At 43.6% G+C, this 19,179-nt stretch overlaps 1 protein-coding gene across 1 annotated transcript; it reads right to left on the bottom strand.

The window, feature by feature from the left end:
* Positions 1–657: 657 nt before the first annotated feature.
* Positions 658–17,132, bottom strand: LOC104269833 (transmembrane protease serine 11E-like). The gene is given in 10 exon segments (XM_009867948.1): positions 658–819; positions 1,232–1,374; positions 2,275–2,540; positions 2,767–2,947; positions 4,657–4,695; positions 5,685–5,848; positions 6,806–6,873; positions 7,282–7,397; positions 8,519–8,642; positions 17,040–17,132. Coding segments are annotated over 10 exon segments (1,356 nt in total).
* Positions 17,133–19,179: the final 2,047 nt, after the last annotated feature.

The raw sequence follows: 19,179 nt of genomic DNA on the forward strand, positions 1-19,179 counted from the left end.
AGTCGGTTTGTTTAAAGAAGGTTGATAGAAACTGGTGTTTTCCACTGATTCCTTTTTCAGGACAACACAGCACAGAAAAAATCTCTATTCATCTAAGTAACAGTCCAATACGATATTAGGAACCAGGCCTTCTCTAAGTCATCTTCCATTCTTCATTAGAGTATGCTTGCTGGAATGATGCATGAAAAAGGTGAAGAATTCAGAAGCATGGCAGCCTTGGAGTCAGGAGGTGGATCGTAGCTGATCTACAGATAGGTGGAGTCTTGGGAGCACACAGGAAACAGGCAGGCCATGTTTTAGTTATAACTTGTCTTAGATGCTGGTAAATGATTGTTTGGGCTCAAACCCTTTGCCTGAGTATAAAAGTTGTGGTCAAGACACTTGGTCACAGAGGGAAGAGGGTCAGTACTTTGCATAGATGAAGGCAGTTGTCCCTTTGACAGAGCGCTTTCTGAACAAACAGCTGTCACATGGATCAAGTCCGTTCCTGTCTGGCTGTAGGTGAAACCAACTTCAAATCCTAGACTACTCCGAGCTTACTGGCATTTGATACATGACCACAAGCTAAACCAGCAACTGTTTAGAGGGTAACCACAGAGCCGAATGCGTCCGAGGAATAGCTGTACACAGCCCATAAAACTTAACCCGCTGCAGGTTTCAGATGCCTGTTTTGGAGTTGATCCAGTTTCGATAGTAAGTCACTCGCGTGTAAACTCCTGGTTTATTTACCTTGCCACACTCGTCTCCCCAGCTCACTATTCCCACAAGATACCAGATTCCTCTGGAGTTCGCATGCACCAGTGGCCCACCAGAGTCACCCTAAGGAGAAAAATATCAACAGGCAAGAACAGAGCAAACAGTGTTCACCTCACTAATGCAGCAAGCCTCAAATTGGTCTCTTACAACTGACAGACACTTGTATCTGGACCACAGATATAATTCAACCTCCACATGGTTAGTGACAAGACAGAGGCTGACTGACTATGCCTAATTCAATCTCTCTTGCTCCACACTCTCACATCTCTATTCTATTGCACGTGCATTATAAATAAACCCCAAGAACTTAAGTCCAGACTTCAGCCCACGAGCTGTGAAACTCTTAATTTACATCTTTGAAGATACTGAACCCAATAAACTTAATCAAGATGCCCCAAAATATGTTTTACTTCCAGGAAATGTCACCGCCCATCTCATCTATTTCTTTTTTAATATTAACTATGAAGAGACTTACCTGGCAGGCATCCACCTGCCCCTCCAAGTATCCAGCACATAACATTCCAGGTGTTATCGCTCCACCATATACTTGTCTTCTATTACAAGTCTCAGTACTTATAATTTTCACTTCTGCTTGTCGAAGTTCATTAACACTAGAGCCTAGAAGGAAAGAGGGCATTAGAATTTGCAGACAGAGTGTACAACATAAAACACTCAAAGATTAGGAGTAGCCAGATTTTCCTATAGCTTTTCTGCCATTACAGGCAATGAAGGGAGCTACCCAGACAATCTCTCAGGAAGAAGCAAGGTGTTCATTTTCACTCTAAAGTCCTTCACTTGTTCCTAAACATAACCCTTCTCCATCTGTCATCATCACCAAATGCTCTTTAGCGTAATGGACAGATAGATTTTTGTACATGTTTCAATGCTGAACTCAGCTGCAGGCTACAAGGTACATCCCTGAAAACATTGGAAAAGACCTATCTGGTTAACGGTAATGTAGCTCTGGACAATCACTACACACCCCAAGGGTCTACCATGAAACACAACCTACACAGTTCAAAGGCTCCAGTAAGCATATTTATAGTCCCCTCATCTCTAATGTCATTGACATGGACTAATTTGAATGAAGCTCACTCAAGTCATTGGATGAAGCTTGATTTATGAATGAAGAAAGAATAATTGATGAAAATTGTCATGATATATCTATGACAAAGCTGAATGATGGAAGAACAACTGATGTCGGAGCTAAACCCAGAGGGAATGAGGCAGTGGGAATGGAGACCATAATGTATTTAACCAGCACAATGCATGTAGCCACAAAAAAACCCTTACTCTTACTCCTGTAAGACAAACCTGTAGGGTCTTTTTCCCATTTCCAATCGACTGACCAAATCAGAGAAAAACCCCAAACTAAGTCCACAAGTGTATCACTAGCACATCCACTTATCAAGTCTAATGAACCAAAATAAACAACAAAAAAACCACCCAACTATAAAACTAACAGCAGTCTTCTCAGATACACGTGTGACAAGGCACAGGAGAGTAAGAGACACTCACCATCATTCTTCAAAGCTCCCCAACCTGTGACAAAGCAGGAGGAGTTGTCTGGGAAAACGTGAGATGCTTCAGGAAGACAGACACTGTGCACATCGCTCGTGAACTCAATAGGAGAGGCAAGTTCCACAACAGCCACATCATAGTCATGAGCAAGGACAAAGTCACTATATCTTTCATGAACAATAATTCTTCGGACTAATTTTTTCTGTTTTGGAGGTCTCAGTAGAATTCCAAAGCTGGCAGTCCACCTCCGAGGATCTTTTCGGCTGTAAGATATTTGTGGTTATGTCACAGTCGCACAAAACAAGATCCCCAAAGGAGCTTAGCTCTCCATTTAAGCATCAAAACACAATGTGGCCAGGTCTGCCTAAGAGACAGAGAAGAGCCAAACTTCATTTTCTCTCAGCAGATACAGATGTTAGTGGATGACGAAAGGTCAGAGCGCCCAAGAATCCTAAGGCCTGTAGGATCAGAAATATGCTGATGACTTACTCTCTAAAGCAGTGGGCTGCAGTCAGTAGCCACGTATGACTGATCACTGTTGCACCACAGCGATGGGACCCATCAAACTGAATACTAGCCTGCCACGGCCATTCCCCATCCTGCGCACGCTGCCCATCAAGTATCCTCTCCACTCCTGTGAAGGAGAATGTCTGTTTTCTTATTCCACAGCCTGTCAAAGAAAAGACAGCTCCACTTTAGTTGACAAAGGGAAATCAGGGTGTTGCTGTGGGAAAGGCCCTCATGGCTTCAGGCACAGGTGGAAGAGGGCAGAGGTTTCATAAAACAGCCTTCACCTAAAGCAGTGCTTCCAATAACTGGGAAACCAAGCGTCATGATCACAGGCATCTCAGGACAGATGTGGGGTAAACAAAGTAGCTTGGTAGAAGAGTCACTACTTATTCATTTAGCCACTTTTCAGACACACAAGCCCCTATGTACTCCTATGGGAGCCAAAGGCTCCATAGCGGAGACACTGTCTATTTTCCTCAGTTTTAACTGATTACCTAGTTAAGAAAAACATTGCCTCTATAAACCTTGCTTTGTTTGGTATTTTACCAAAGCTGTACAGAGGGAAATACATAGCCATTAGTGTGTTTGCACACACACAGATTATTAGCACAAGGACAGGCACTGATAATTAACATAAGCATTTGGTTTACTTTCATATAGCTTTCATAAACTGGCATGGAAGTTTCGTCTACAGATTAAGCTTCTCTTGGTACACTGTATGAAAAAATAAATAAATAGGAGAACATCCTTAGTTTGTTGGGTTTTTTTAAAAAAAAGACTTGGAAATTATGAAAATACTGAGGAACCCCCACACAAACTGCAATCACATCAGAGGAGCTCTAAGCTGTAACACACACATCGCCACCAAAACATGCACAAGACAGACACTGCACATCACTTGTGAACTCAGTGGAGGCAATCTCTTCCCATCATGTTTAGCATCCTACCTGTATAGCAAAGGCAAGATCAACATAGTCAGTTAAGTGCTGCAGAATTGCAGAAGAGTAGTTAGCAAAAAACACCACAAAACCAAACCAAAAACCTATTCACGAACTAAATAAACAAAAAAATGATTTTGTCAAGTCACCGCCAGGTCAGCCTTGACAACAGCAACAAAAAACAATAGCTTTCTCTTCCTCCAATTGTTTACTTATAGCCACTGTACCAACAACACAGTCACACATTACTCAGCCAAAAAAAGCTAGATCCAAACTGCTTAATTCTCAGAGTCCATGTAAAGATGGAAATCTAATGTGCAAAGTCTCTGAGACAACGCGGAGGAGCGATGCAGTGCCCTGGGAGGGAAGTGATGCTGTCTCCCTGTTTCCAGAGGAGCTTTAGGACCTCGCAGGCAGAGCACAGAACAGGAGGTGAATTGAGAACCTGCTTCTCTCCAGGGCTGTGCCACAGCCTGTCACTGCACACAGCTCTTCTCTCTCTCCCACCCCCTGGCCTTTCCCTGCATATTGCAAGGTTTAGCTCAAATCTGACAGACATCTATTGCCAAAACTTTCTGCAGGGAGGAGGGCTCAGTAGGGAAAATCTTTCTGGAAGGACTCCAGCAAGAATCTTGGCCCTGCAGTCCTTGCTCACTAACAGCAGCTCATTTATATGCCCCTACTTCCCAAAAGCAACATAAAGCAAGTGCTTCTCACCACCAAGTCAGAACATCCAATTCTGCAAATCCCTGAGAGCCAGCCTGGCTGCAAGAAAACGAGCTGAAGTCTTTCCTGACTCATGCAGTTTACTGCTCTAGTACCTTTAACAAGCTATTTTTTCTACTTGCATCTCAAAAGCATAAGAACTTTGTAAACACAGAACCCATAGCACCATGTCCTTGGACCTTTGCTATAAAGCATTTGTACTTACAGTTGTTCAAAAGGTTATCTCCCTTTTCCTTATTCAACTCTGAAATAAAAAGCAAACACCACAGTGAGTATATCTCATACTGCTAAGCGATCTAGCACAGACTCCGTCCCTGTACCAAGCAAACACAAATCAAACGGCCTGCATTGCTGCCTGGAGTGACAGTACAGTAAAGGGAGTAATTTACTCTGTTGGAAGAGTTCAATTAAGCCTCTGTTCCTCACTGAAAGCATCAGGCCAAATGACACATCTTTTTTGTTTTAGCTCAAAGCTAACAAAAGCAGCAGATGACTAGAAACAGGCCCAAGTAACATGTATGTGTGCTGGTGGCTGTGCACAATAAAAGCACCTACGCACATTTTTTCAGGTTCAGTATGGCCAGGTGGTCAAAACAGTCTTCACAAATCTTCAGTGCTGGGATTGACAGGAGCTAAACTGAAGCGTTAACTGCTTTCTTTCCTACAAAAAACTGCCAGATTCTAATGGTAACCAGTGACAGTTTCATGGGAGAGCACTACTGGCCCGGAAACCTCAGGGTTTTGTTACGAACACTTGCTACAGCAATCTGTCAAATAAGCAAAGGAAATGGCAGGGGGTGAAGTGAACCATCTCAGCCTTGCCTTTTTTTTTTTTAATAGCCTGCATTTCCACACCTGGTGATACAGGATCTTGTCCAATTCACTCTGTGTCTTAAAGCAATCTGTGAACCCATGGTCACAAAGTTGGGGCCTTCCTTGATGAAATGTAGGGGCATGGGACTATCCCATTCAACAGTGCCAGGTCACACAGAGAGAGCCTCTGATGCACAGAGAAGAATTCATGCTCATAAACCAGCGGCAGTCTGCTTTAGTTCTCTTCATGCTACTTCTTCCAAGTTCTCAGGCTGTCAGCCATAACACAGAAATTTGAGAAGGCAAAAGAAAGAAACAAAAATAGCCCATATTTGCATACTAAAATGAAACTCATTACACTAAGAACAGCAAGTATGAGGAACAAATTTCAAGTTAAACACACAAACCTAAGGCACTTGCCTGTGAGTGTAAGGGTAGACTGGTCAACATTCAAGATCGTGGAGTTTGTTTTTAGCCTGTTGCGTAACACACGGTTCACATGACTCCAGCTAATTTCTTTACTGTCAGCGGAGGGAAATTTAAATACCAGAACAGCAGATGCAAGCACTCCACCTGGATGTGGGCTGTAAATCAACAAAATCAAAGTGCTGTCATTGTCTCTCTGCCCACTAACTCTCTTTGTTCCGCTTTGCACTGTCTCCCTTTTTTATACAAGAACAGGTCTGGTCTGCACAGATGCATGGAAGAAATAGCAGGTAAAGGGAGATGATGACATGACAACAGGCAGCAACGATCACAGGGAATTTTCTGTGAACTGTTACAAGCAGTACAGCTAAGAAGGAGAGAAGGGATCACTCCCTTTGGCCTCCACACAGCTTGTAGTCAGACGGACACTGACAGCAATAGGAACAATACAGCAAGCTAAAACCCTTCAACAGATACCCTTCAGCAGGCCATCTCTAACAGTCATTCAAAAGACCCATTTTAGAGCTGCAGAAGTTACAAACTCTTTCGGCATTTCTTGGCATTTAAGTCACTTGCTTTTTAGGCCACTTGGCCAGTTAGCTCCATTGTATCTAGAGACAAAAATCTTTATAGTCTGAGTTATCAGAGCAACGCCTCACTAACTGTCAGTACAAAATATTTGGCCCAGTATTTTATATATATTTCTAACAACGAAAACCAACTGAAGTCCAGAGAGAAAGAGAGCAGAGATGCAGCTGGGCTAGTCCACTGCCTAGCTGCACAACAAGGTATCTGTAGTGAAAACAAGCCTGGAAGAGATACACTGTTTGGTCAACCATTTTTCTAACCAATCCAGTTACTGCATCACAGCCACGAGCAACTGGTGTTCAGGTAGTCAATCTGCAGAAATAACAGGCAAAATTCCTCTTCCTGACCTCTGAAAGTAACTGAGTCCTCACTGTGAGCACCAAAGGAGAGCAACTACGAGCCAAGACTTAGTCATCCTGCTGGTGTAGTTCAAGCATAAACAACCAGGCATGCTCCATATGGTCAAGCGGTAGGCAGAAAGGATATTTTTCATATCACTGCTTATTCCTGACCTTCGCATTACTTACCTTAGACTGACAACATGGGACCTGATGTATCTTCTACTTAGAAAGGATCCCTTGAATACTGAAGATATCTGTTAAAGGAAAAGAGTGTTAAAATATGTACATGCTCTCAAGATATGCCTCCTGAGCCCCCAAAACACAAGAAAATGCCTTCAGATCTCTACCTCTTCACCATAAGAGGATGCAGAATCAAAATAAATAGCTGAAATTAAGTAAGTGCCCATAAATAAGCGGCCGGTTCTGCAATCCCTTCTGCTCTGTGGGTGTCTGTTCCACCACAGAGCTGCTGGAACAGACAGCACCTGTGCTCACCATCTGCTTGTGCAGAGTCAGTGACACATCTATAACACACTACAGCAAGGTCTGAAAGGTAAGGCCAGCTGCATAAGGATGAAGCACAATCAGCTCTGACTGTTTTCAACCACACAATCACAGGACTCTTCACCATAGGTCAGGAAGAAAGAGAGAAAAGAGCTTACCATGGTTTCAATCTCTTGGCTCAGGTGTCTGAATTCTTCTGTGGTTTGCCTTTGATACTGAGGGTTGTACTTCACATTGGTGATTAGGAAAGATGCATTGTAGTATCTGTCCTGATCTACAGAGGAGTAGAAAAAGGAAAGGTGGCTGATCTCCTTCAGTACAATTCAGATGTACACAGTACCTCACAGAGCATGCCACAAGTAAGGCTCCTGGGCTCTGGCTGTGACCCTGTCAGATACGGAATTACAGCTGTAGCAGCACTTTGGGAAAAGGGGGCTCTGGACCATCTTGTTGCTCCATGGACCAGTGAGAGGCTAATTTCCAATTTGAGGACCAGCCCAAGCAGCTCTAAATGACATCCAGTACAACATTTCTCTGCAGACCATCTTCTCATCAGCCTGAGACGAGCCCGGCACAAGACACACTAGCCCACATACGTCCCTTCTGAATCAGCAGACGCATTTACTCCTCCCTCGCTGCACTCTGGCACATCCCTGCGAGGCAGGTGGCCCAGAGCTGTTTACATCCACTCAACAGTCAGGTGATGTTTAACATCTGGCTCTCACATAAATAGCAGAGAGGGGCCCAATAATGCAGGATTCACAAAAGCAAAGCTAAGCTGTAGCTCTGCCAGTGCTCTCTCCAGTGTCCTAATGCAAGCCACGGCCTCGTCGATTCTCAGTGAGCTGAAACAACAAAAAGATTAGCTCCATCTCAAAGCATCTCAAAACTCCTCAATACTGGTATCTCAGCAACTGGAATGGCTTGGCTTCATTGCCCTTGGCAACCAGGACTGACTCCTGGGCTCCAAAAAATCCCAAATCTCTTTCTGAAATATCCTCAGCCAGAAGAGCCAGATTCAGTTTCTGCAAAAACCCTGTTCAAGACCCAGTTTACTATGCATAGTTTGAGTACCAGACATACCCCTGGCTTACACAGAAGACTGCTAGCCTTTGGTTAACCATGGATACCAGTGGAGGCACCAGGACAAGACAAGAAACAAGGAGGACAAAAGAAGGACAAAACTTAAATCCTTGCCTCAAGTAAATGACATTTTAAGTATTCTTGCAGATTTTCCAAGCAATTCAGATCTTGAATAGGGTCTAAAAGTTTTCACATGCAGATTCTATACCGGAGTGAATAGTATACCTAAATCATCAGGAAAGACCACAGTAGGAAGTGAAACACAACTGACTGCTGAAGATCTGCGACAACACAGGAGTGTGGTGCACTTACCACTGCACAAAAAATACGTAAGCAAGCCAATGATGAGGGCTAAGGCTACTATCATCGACACAACGATGATCGCTATCTTCCATGGCTCTAGACGTTTCGTTGCTCTGTCCATCTGGATCACAATCTGCATTGAAGAAAACAACATGGAGAAAGTCAATGCTATTACAGAGATAAGAGTGCACCATGAGCCAAATCATATCCGGCACAGAGCTAAAGAAGAGTCCAGGAAGACCCTCCTGCTGAGACATAAAGTTCAGACTGGACCCCTTTGCTTTCTAAACTTTTTCACGGAGAGGAGTCTAGATGTGGCTGGATCCAGTCTTAGCCCCTGACTCTTCTAGGTTCTGCCTCAGAGTCCATTTATTTCAGCTCAAGCTGGGACCCTCCAAGAGGGACCCTGAACCAATTCCCTTGGCAGTTATACCCTTGTAATCTAAGTTGACCTCCTCTCATGCGATGGTTCAGTCCAACAGTTCGGGTCTGCAGTCTTCTTGTTCCTCACCGGATCCTTTTTCTCCTCCAAGTGGGCATTCTTCTCTCATCTCGAGGATGCAATTTCTGTTGATCTTATCTTTCTAATTAGCATTGGTTTCCAGGCCTTTCTTAAGCCTAAGCTCAGCAGTACTCAGGTAGAATTCTACAATCTGTGACCTAAGGCTTCAGTAACATCTGGCTACTCGTGCTAAGACAAGTTTCAATCCATCATAATTTTAAGCAATCCCACGATTAATTCTAATATTCTACAAGTAAACCGCTTTAATCTCTGAAGATACAGCTTAGCTCAGCTGACAAACATCACAGAATGAGCTAGTTTAGGAAAGACCTCTGGACCCTACAGGTCTTCTGCTCAAACCACGTCCCAATACAGCAGGTTGCTTCAGGCTTTGTCCAGTCATAGTTTTGGTATCTCCAAGGCCAGAGATCTTTCCAGGCTCTCAGGTATCATGGTCCAGTCTCTGACCACCCTCACGGGCAAAAGCTTTTTCTTTATATTTAAGTCAGAATGTCCTGTGTTCTAACTTGCACCCCTGCAACCCATGACACCTCACATGCACCCCTGAGAAAAACCTTGTGCAGGTATTTCTAATAGAGACAATTCCCCATCAAGAAATATTACACAGATTTCAAGTGCAGCTAACTGTCCACACAGGTGCTTAAACTGACATAAAGGTAATATTTCACGACTGACCAAACATCAAGGATACTCTAAGCTACCAAAGACTCCATATAACATACAGCTTTGGGTTATTTGCAGTTGGTATGAGTAGTAATATTTATTGATCTCTTACAGGGTTTGAGTTTTGTTTCACCAAAACCACACATATAAGAGACCACATCCTGTCTCCTGCCAGACAGTCTATCAGAGGGGAGGGAAATAGCGACTTGTGTAAATGTGACATGGCAACTGAAAGCCAACAGCAGACCTGTAAACAGGTTAGGAACTTAATTCACACATGGACAAAGGCAATAAGCCTTTCTCTTCCACTTACATCCTCCTGTGCAGCATTAAGCAAGAGAATATTAGGAAAACTGCATTTCTGAGTATGTCCTCAATAGCTTTGTTGTAGGATGATGTAAAGTCTTAAGCACAATTATTTCAGATCCCCAGTAATTCCACAGCACACTGTGTATTAATTGTTGTCATGTCACGTGCTGAGCCTCTACATCACAGTCACCATTAGTACAAGGTATCAGAAAAACATGTGGGATAATCTCTCAAAGGTGCCTGGAGTGACAAACGGCAGCAGTCAGCTCTGGGGAGGAGGGATTCAGCTGGTGAATGACCGTGTTGTTTTACACCCACTGATCCATGTTTGGATTGTTGTGGACCAGACATTAAATGCTATTTTCCGCTTTCCAGGCCTATGGCACAACCATTTCTAAGCAACATGTGAGAAAATAGAGGCAGGAAGGGCCAGAAGGGCAGGCAGAGAGAGTAAGCCTTTGCAGAGTTTTTGACTACAGGGTGGCAAAGAAAAAAATCACAGTGAAAGCAGAGCAGGATAGCAGCAGAGGCTCCATCTTAGACAATGAGCTAAGAGGGTAGATGAGCAGTGAAGATGAGGAAATGATGCACAAATGCAAGACAGAAAAAGACAGTGAAGTGGTGGGAGAGCACTCTGAGGGCAAGAAAGCTGAGCAAAACTGCAAGGAAGAGAGAGTAAACAGGGCAAACCAGGAAAAGAAAAAATAGAGCCACAGAGGAAGCAACTGAGAGGTCTGCATGCAGTGAGGGTGTGCTCAGCAAGCAACAGGGAAGTTGGAAGCAACTCAGAGTTTAGTTTCCTCACATACAGGCTTGGATGTGGCTAGTGAGAGTGCTGGCAGGTATCTCAGTCCACTGTTAAAAAGTAGGCAAGTTTTTACCCACTTAGACAGGTAGCATACTGGAAAGAAAAAGTTAAACATGTTAGCTTTAGCCAGCACCACGACTGCAGGTGGTCACAAGCAGCAGCTTAATGTTACCAGAGTACACAGGACAGGTGACCAGGATCAAGCCTTCTGCTTCAGAGCTACATGCTACGGAGAAGTCTAGTACCTCTCCTTCTGTTGTGCCTGCTTTATTGGGACACAGTTATGTTCTGGCAACTCGCAGTCCAAGTTCTCCCCAAATCTAGTTGTCTTCCCACTAGACAGGCTCAGTTCTCTGAAAGAAAGGCTCTGCAAAACAGAAGCAACAGTACTCTTGTTTCATAACTGCCAGCTTGCTTTAACTGTGTACAGACAGATTTCCTCAACACATGGCCTTATGCCTAAGATACAAAAGCTTAAGACCCACATTTGAGAAATGAGCGTCTCTCTGCCTGTGGCACTCATGCTCTGACAGGCAGCACTGTCCTCCATTTCAATCTGTCTTTATTTCCTTCTTGTGCAAATATCAGCTACATCGACACACACTGTCAGAACCCCTTTTCCTCCAACATTTCAGAACTGCTTCCTCTTCATGGGTCACACAGACTTGCAAGGGGAAACAGGTATCTTAGGAACTGCTGCAGTGCTGGGCAAAATTGAAATATGGGAGATGAATAACAAAGACCTCCCCCAGGCCTGAAAAATATTTCAAGTAAAACCAGTGTAAGAAAACAGTTTAAAGGAAGCACTTCTATATATCTCTATATTCATATAGGTAATTAATTTGCATATAAGATTTACAAATCTAAGTATAAATACTTCTTTAAACCCAAAACCAGCCTTCTCCCTTTAGCAGGATGCTCTTGACTTCCATCTTGCCAGGGTAAGTACCAGAACAGGAAAAATCTCTCTTGCAATGGAAGCATCGGGTCTCATCACCTCCCACAGTGGACAATTGCCAGCATGTACCCCTCGACTGCGATGTCTGAGTGCAAGATGCAGCTCAGCAGCCCCTGTTTGGTTTTGTGTGTGTCTATTTTATCAGCAGACATGCTAGTCACCAGTTATGCAGAAAGGTTAGGAAAGAAAAGCTCTCCTGTTTTCAGCTTTTTAGGAAATACCTCATCTTTTGCCACCCGTTTCAGAAATCAGCATGAATACAGGGTCTTGACTGGCCCAAAATTAACTATCCTTTAATCTTGGAAGAATAGCTCTAGGGCAGGCAACACCAAATGTGTACTGCTTGTACTAGAGCAGCATGTATTTCCAGCAGTGCTCAGGAGTTCTAGCCTTTGACACTGCCGTGCTAGGGTCTGTGTTCACAAAACAAAACACACTCACAGTTAGGTCTGGTTTTAAGCCTACCTAAATTTAGTGAGAGCTACTAGGATGTTTAGTGAAAGACAGTTCTTGTTTGTTCTGTCCTCAATGTGTTCAGTCATTAATCACATGTTATATGTCTGACTAGCTCCTTCCCCCTCTAGTCGTTCTGCTGTCATGTCACGGAGGGCAGGATTGTCACGTTCTACCCAAATAACCACCTGACAGGGATTGCTGTGCCTGGGACATCCATCTCTGCAGTTACGTAGCTCAGTGGCAGGTCGAGGCTCCTGTTTAGGAATCAGACTTCTGCATGGTCTTCTCTGCACTCCAGCAATGAAGAAAACTCTGCTCCACCCAGTGACACTCACTGGCCAGAGAAACACTGATCCTTTGCAGTGCCGATGAATGCAGAGACAGAGATGATCTCATCACCTCCAATCACAGATGCATCTTCTCTTTTCCCTTGTAGCAAAGCGGCACTGCTTAAGAGATAAGTGTTCTCCTCAGAAGACCCCCAATACCACAACTCTCTGTGTAGACACCTTCCAGAGTGGGGTGTTTTGTGCAGCCTCGTATTTCTTGCTTTCTTACACCACATGCTTTGATTTAGTTTTTATTTTAATGCCCAAACTCCAGTAAGCTGCAAATTAATTCCCATAGGGGCAGAGAGGGGAATTCAGGTAACACCAGTGCATTCATCCTCCAGCCTGCATGAGGATAACTTTCATTCCTCATGTACAAACCTTAACAAGAGGTCAGAAGCCAGATTCCACCTGGAAATCTCAAAGGTCAAGTCCTCTGCGCTCTGAAACCCACCTCCTCACAATATGTGCCTGACAGTTTTCAGTCCACAGTGAATTGGCGAGAAGTTTCAAACCCAAGATCTTTCAGTTCAGTACAAAATTGCTTATCTTGACAATACTATGGATGGACATCAGACCTCCTCCAGCAATCCCTGTTCTCATTTAAAACCTGTTTCGTCCTCAAGGAGCCCAAGATCATCCATGGAGACAGGAGCATCTGACAATTTCATATCACAGCTCATTTGCGTTTGGAAATGCAAGCTATTAAGTCCCCTAGTTTGCAAACTTCGGATCTGAGCCAAAATATGTGTTTTGATCACCATAAAGTTATTCTATACTGAAAAAAAAATCATCTGCATGAACTATTTTGGAAATAGTAATGTTTATATAGAAGTTATTTTAAACACAGTAAAGTGGTGTTGAGAGAGAGAGAGAGAGAGAGAGAGAGAGACTGAATCCAGCCTTGATACAGAATATTTTAATAAATACTGCAAGAAATAAAGCTATGTTCACAGTTACTGGCACATTACGCAGAAGAGTCGTACTGAAACTTTACAGAGCTAAAATTGTCTGGGGAAACCAAGGACAGAACAGAGAGGATTTCAGGTTGGATTTGTAATAAATCCTGAATTAATTCTTTACCTTCCAATCTGGAGCATTTTCCAAAAGCAAAAAAACAACCACAATACAAAGGTGACAATCTGTTTTTCCTCTCTCATCCTGTACCAAACTCCTGTGAAGGTTACTGTGCTCATTCGCAATGGAAGTGATGAAAGTTCAGCTCCCATCTCTGGCTGACAGGATTTGCTTTGCTATATTGAGCTCATCCATCTCTTCCAGTTGAGCTACTCTGTGTTATCAAAAGCCTCAGTAAGAATAATACCAGAAAACTGTTCAGAAAATGTCTGTTCAAAAAAAAAAAAGAAGGAAGTGTAACTATCATCCATGTCCTAAGAAAATGCCCTAGTCACCGAGCTGCTGGATAAGGAGAGAACAGTTACTTGTTCTGTTTTAAACATCTGCCCCTGACATTTTTTGACTTAAGCCCTCATAGCACCTCAATCTAGACTTCCTTTTAGGTGAATCTAAACCATGTTTTCTGGCAGCAGCTGTTTTGCCATGCTCCACAGAGAAAATATGCAACCTCTTCCATTTCATCTACTGCTGTCTTCCTATATAAAATTTATTATTGCATTTTTATTTGTGTCCAGTTTTGGGCTTCCTAATTCAAGAGAGACAGGGACCTACTGGAGAGAGTCCAACAGAGAGCTATGAGGATGGTTAAGGGACTTGAACATCTCTCCTATGAAGAGAGACTGAGAGAACTGAGGCTGTATAGCCTTAAAAGGAGACAGCTGAGAAGGGGCCTTACTAACGTATTCAAATATCCAAAGGGTGGGCGTCAAGAGGAAGCAGACCAGTTTCTTTTCAGTGGTGCCCAGCAATAGAACAAGAAATAACAGGTTTAAGTTAGAACATAGGAAGTTTCACCTCAACATGAGGAGAAACTTCTTTACTGTGAGGGTGACAGAGCACTGGCACAGGCTGCCCAGAGAGGTTGTGAAGTCTCTATCTCTGGAGACTTTCAAAACCCGCCTGGACGGGTTCCTGTGTGGCTGCCCTAGGGGATCCTGCTCTGGCAGGGAGGTTGGACTAGATGATCTCTGGAGGTCCCTTCCAACCCATAACATTCTATGATTCTATTGTATCCCTGTTCACTGGTATTCCAAATACACTCAGAAGAGCCAGTGGCAGAGCTTGAGTGGCACATCTGCTGATGAGGGTATCTCTGGAGACATTTAAAACCCACTTGGATGCATTCCTGTGCAATCTACTGTAGGCGATCCTGCTCTGGCAGGGGGGTTGGACTAGATGATCTTTCAAGGTCCCTTCCAACCCCTGACATTCTGTGATTCTGTGATTCTCCATGCTTATAGCCATGACCAGGTCTTTTATTCAAAGATGGACTCAGGCACATTCCTAACAATCACAACTCCTAGAAATAGGACCTTTCACAAGACAACTGAACAGACTAATCTGCTGGCCTAGTGAGCACAGTTTAAAAACCAAGACGAGGTCCCTGAAGCTATCTACCTTGGCAGGGTGGCTGGGAATCGCAGCAACTGAAATGCACGTGGCTTAGTCCAGGAGTCCTGTAGAAAAGCACAGGGCCATGAAGCAAGATATGCTAATTCCACTCCCACCTTTGCCACAAGCAATCACACCAACCTAGTGCTTCTCCTCTGCTGTTGTGGCACACTCAGGAGACACACTTCTAAGAGAACGGGACAACAACCTCTATTACTTTGGGCACTGAAGCAGCTACTGCATGCCTAAGTACTGCACAACCCTTGTTTGGATGAGGCCAGTTACCTACCAGCCTCAATCACTCAATGTTTGGTGTCTCTCAAAGCAATTTTGATACAATGGAATACTTCCAAGCACTGAAGGGATCTGCTGAGGGAAACAAAATGTGTGTGCTCTTCTATGCGTCACGCTGAATCAGCTTGATCTCCCCACACCCTGGAACATCCCACAAAAACAGTAGGTGCTGCATGCCACCCCTCTGCAGTCAGATAAAGCATCACTAATGTATTTGCCACTTAATAATTAAGCTCCTCCCCTTAACCATCTAATTCTACCAAGGTCTTGCTGCTTCCCAGAAGCACACTTCAGCCAGATAAATCCAACAGCTCCAAGTAGTGTTCCTGTCGATTCCATCAAGATTCAAGTGCAGCATTCAGTCTTTGGGATGCATGAACTCCGAGCTTACCAGTAACTACATCCATGATGACAAAATGTTGCTCATACAGACTTCCCAGATTATTTGACCACCTTTGCAATCAGCACAAAAGGCTGCTTGTTCCTTACTCTCATCCATTTTGCATACAGCTTTTTGGAGATTACGACCTCTTTCATGTCATAATAGAGGTGGCCTTTCGTACTACTACAACAGGCTGTAGGACATAACTGTAATGCTGGCAACTGAAATATTATTGATCTATAACGCATCTTCCTATGGTCGCCTGGCCCAGTCAACATCCTGAGAAAGACTCCCATGTTCCGAAATAAGCTTTAGTAGAACTAAGAAGGCTGGTCGCTACATAAGGCCTTTACTATTTGCATGAACGTGTGAGAGACCATTCTATGGTAAGGAAGTATCAAGTACATGGCCACTGATTGCAGTCAGTTTAAAATAAGGTTCTGCATCATCTTTACCTCTCAGATTTCCACTTCCAGCTGCACTGGTCCAAGACAAGTATCTTATTCTGTTAGTTCAGCAGTCCCAGAAACATAGGAGTAGGTCTCTGCCATTCAGCCTTTGAAAATAGCTCTGCCTGCCTCCCTTTGTCCTTCTTTCACTGTTTCTGCTTCAGAAGTGACACACCAAACAAGCAATTACAGTCTTTGTGGGTTTTCAGTTTGATTTTCATTCCAAGGCAGGGTGGGTGAAACAGTCTGCTGCCAGTTTTGGTGCATTTCCAAGCTGATTCTGCATGGATTAACACTTCACTGGCTGCATACAAAGGCCAAGAAAATTAACAAGAGCACAAGAACCTACTTTTACCTACTTTACTCGTCTCAACTTCTTGTACAACGCTATTAATTCAGCGGTTGTGACTGTAACACATTTTAACTGCACTAGCATAAACAGCAGATCAGAGTCAGATCAGATGACTCTCACCTACTCTCCTGCCGCAATATTTGGTGACCATAGGTCACCTTGATTTGTCACTGTACCATGCTGTAGAGGAGTTGGGGAGTTCTTGGAAGACAAATATATTTTGGGTGAGGAGAAAGGCTGAAATATCAAAGGGATATGGCAGGGGGGTGAAACTAGGTGATCTTTAAAGCACCTTCCAAGCCAAACCATTCTATGAGTACTGGTGCACGGAAGGCAGGTCAAATCAGAAACAAGCTCGGAGCTAATGCCACTGTCCCCACGCCCTCGGTCAGAGCTCAAACTGCCCTATAAAGCTGCGGGTGATATAGCCATGCTGCCCAAACCACCAAGAAGTAAGTTAGAAAGCTGTGGCACTCACCTGTGGGTACTACTGAGAGGCCAGCAAGAAGCTCTTCTGTCTGGGAGATGCACTGTCCCAAACGCCACAACGCACTATGCAGAATCTCACCATAGACTTGAGGCTTTATCTCCTGAATTAGAAAAGGAAGGAGTCATAGGTAAGTCAGAACAAACAAGTCCAGCAAGTCTCAGTGACAGCGGCTTGCATACCCAGTAGTATGATTCCTCCCCTAAAACAATAACAATACACTTCTTTCATCACACCTTTCATCCAGGAATCCTGAAGCCTTTTCAGAGCATTAACTACACCCTGCAACACCCCAAGTCAGAAGAGCCATGAAAATTTTGCAAGGGCGCAGAGTTTATTTCCTTCTTTGGTATAATTAAAAACAAATCAGAAATTAGGGGCAGGACCAATGCAGAAGGTATGCTCTAGAGAGACAATGTTCAGTCCCAGACCAGATACAGGGGTGACACAAATTCACATAGACTCAGTGGCATGTGCCTCAACTCCCTTGAATTTCCTTAAAATCGGTCATTTGGCCAGGCAAGAGCTTGTCCCCATAACAACAGCTGCATTCAAGTTTGTAATTTTTTAACTCCTTAGAAGTTAGTTTTAATTGTGGCCGTCTAGTCACACACACATTTCTGCCCTGGAAAAACTCTTCTAGATCATAAACAGTTGTGATACATATATATTTGCAGGCTGAATAGATAAGTGTTTCTACTTGTGCTAATAACAGTAAATTAACTGGCAAGTCAATTAATACAAGTACAAACTCTACCCAAAAGTAACATTTTTTTCTTGGGAACTGTTTTTTCAACTTCCTTACTTCCACTAAACTTGCTAGAAGGTATACATGCCCACATAGCCTTACACACAGATTTGTTTTGGAAGGCAAATAAAGGAGACTACAAATAAAGGAACACTACAACAAAATCAGTGTGTGGCTCACATCTGCTTTGCTGCAATAAAGTTTCTAACATCTAGGGACTCTTTGCTTCCACCTTAATGACCTCCATTTGACCCCTCTGCAGCTCAGGGATCACCAGCTTAGTAATACACTCATGCAAATACCTCTTATATGTCTGAAGCTATTCCTTCCACCTTATACCAAATCCATAGCCAAGTCACCGGAAGACTGTCTTTCTGGGAAGGTCATCTTCTTTGGAATGAAACACAGGCTCAGCTTCTGATAATTTGGATTCAGTCAATGTCTCAGCATGATTTGTTACGAAACACAATGAATACAGTTGCTAATGATGCACAGAGTGTAACTGCTTCTCAGTGCTTTAACCAAAAGCTGTATTGCCCTCCCATACAGGAACACTCGTATTGAGTCAGTCCAGATGTGCAAGGGAAATGTACTTGGAAGCCTAGCTAGAGGGTGACAATTTCCAAGGGTAAAGTTTAAAGTGTCATATGATTACCTGACCTGTGTGTAGGTGGTGCAAAGATGTTTTCGCTCCAAGCAGCCCATGCTCCTCAGGGATAGAGCCCTTTCTTGTGACTTGATTATGACATAGGCAGAAGAACACATGACACAGAGGATTCATGGCAATCTCTGAACCATTTCACCTGCAGGCAAAAAAAAATATTGTTGCTTAAGGACAGGGGTTAAACTGAGGAAGCATTTTAAGGGCACTGAAAAGCTCTTTGAGCCCTAGTCTAATGGCATAAAGGCACCAAACTGATTAAGGATGGTCCTGGTCACTGGTTCCCTCCCTGCATAAGGTGTCTGCATATCTTCTGCTACTGACAACACTTCTCTGGGGCAGAAATCCCCACTGAGAAAAAGGGACAGGCATTAGCCATCAGTGGTTCAGTTACCTGACAGGTTTGGCTCCCGATTCCAGAGGCAGTATCTTGATGTGCTCACTGATGCTACAATGACAAACTTCAAAAAAAACCCTGGACAAACTGGGAAATGCTGGGAAGGAGGCAGGGGTCGTGGTCTACCTGGGTACCACATAAAAAAAAAAAAAGAAGAGATATTCTGAAAGAAGAATGTAGGATGCAAAAGACCAGGACCCACGTCATAAGGCAGCTGGTGAGGAGGCAAAGTCTCAATGTATGACTAAATCAATGCAGTAAGGAAGGGAGGCTCAGGTTACTCAGGGAGTGTAGAAGTTTCTAGAGTAGATTAAGCCTAGCAACG

This window comes from Apaloderma vittatum, unplaced genomic scaffold, assembly GCF_000703405.1.
Source record: "Apaloderma vittatum isolate BGI_N311 unplaced genomic scaffold, ASM70340v1 scaffold15584, whole genome shotgun sequence".
In the NCBI taxonomy this organism is placed as follows: Eukaryota; Metazoa; Chordata; class Aves; order Trogoniformes; family Trogonidae; genus Apaloderma; species Apaloderma vittatum.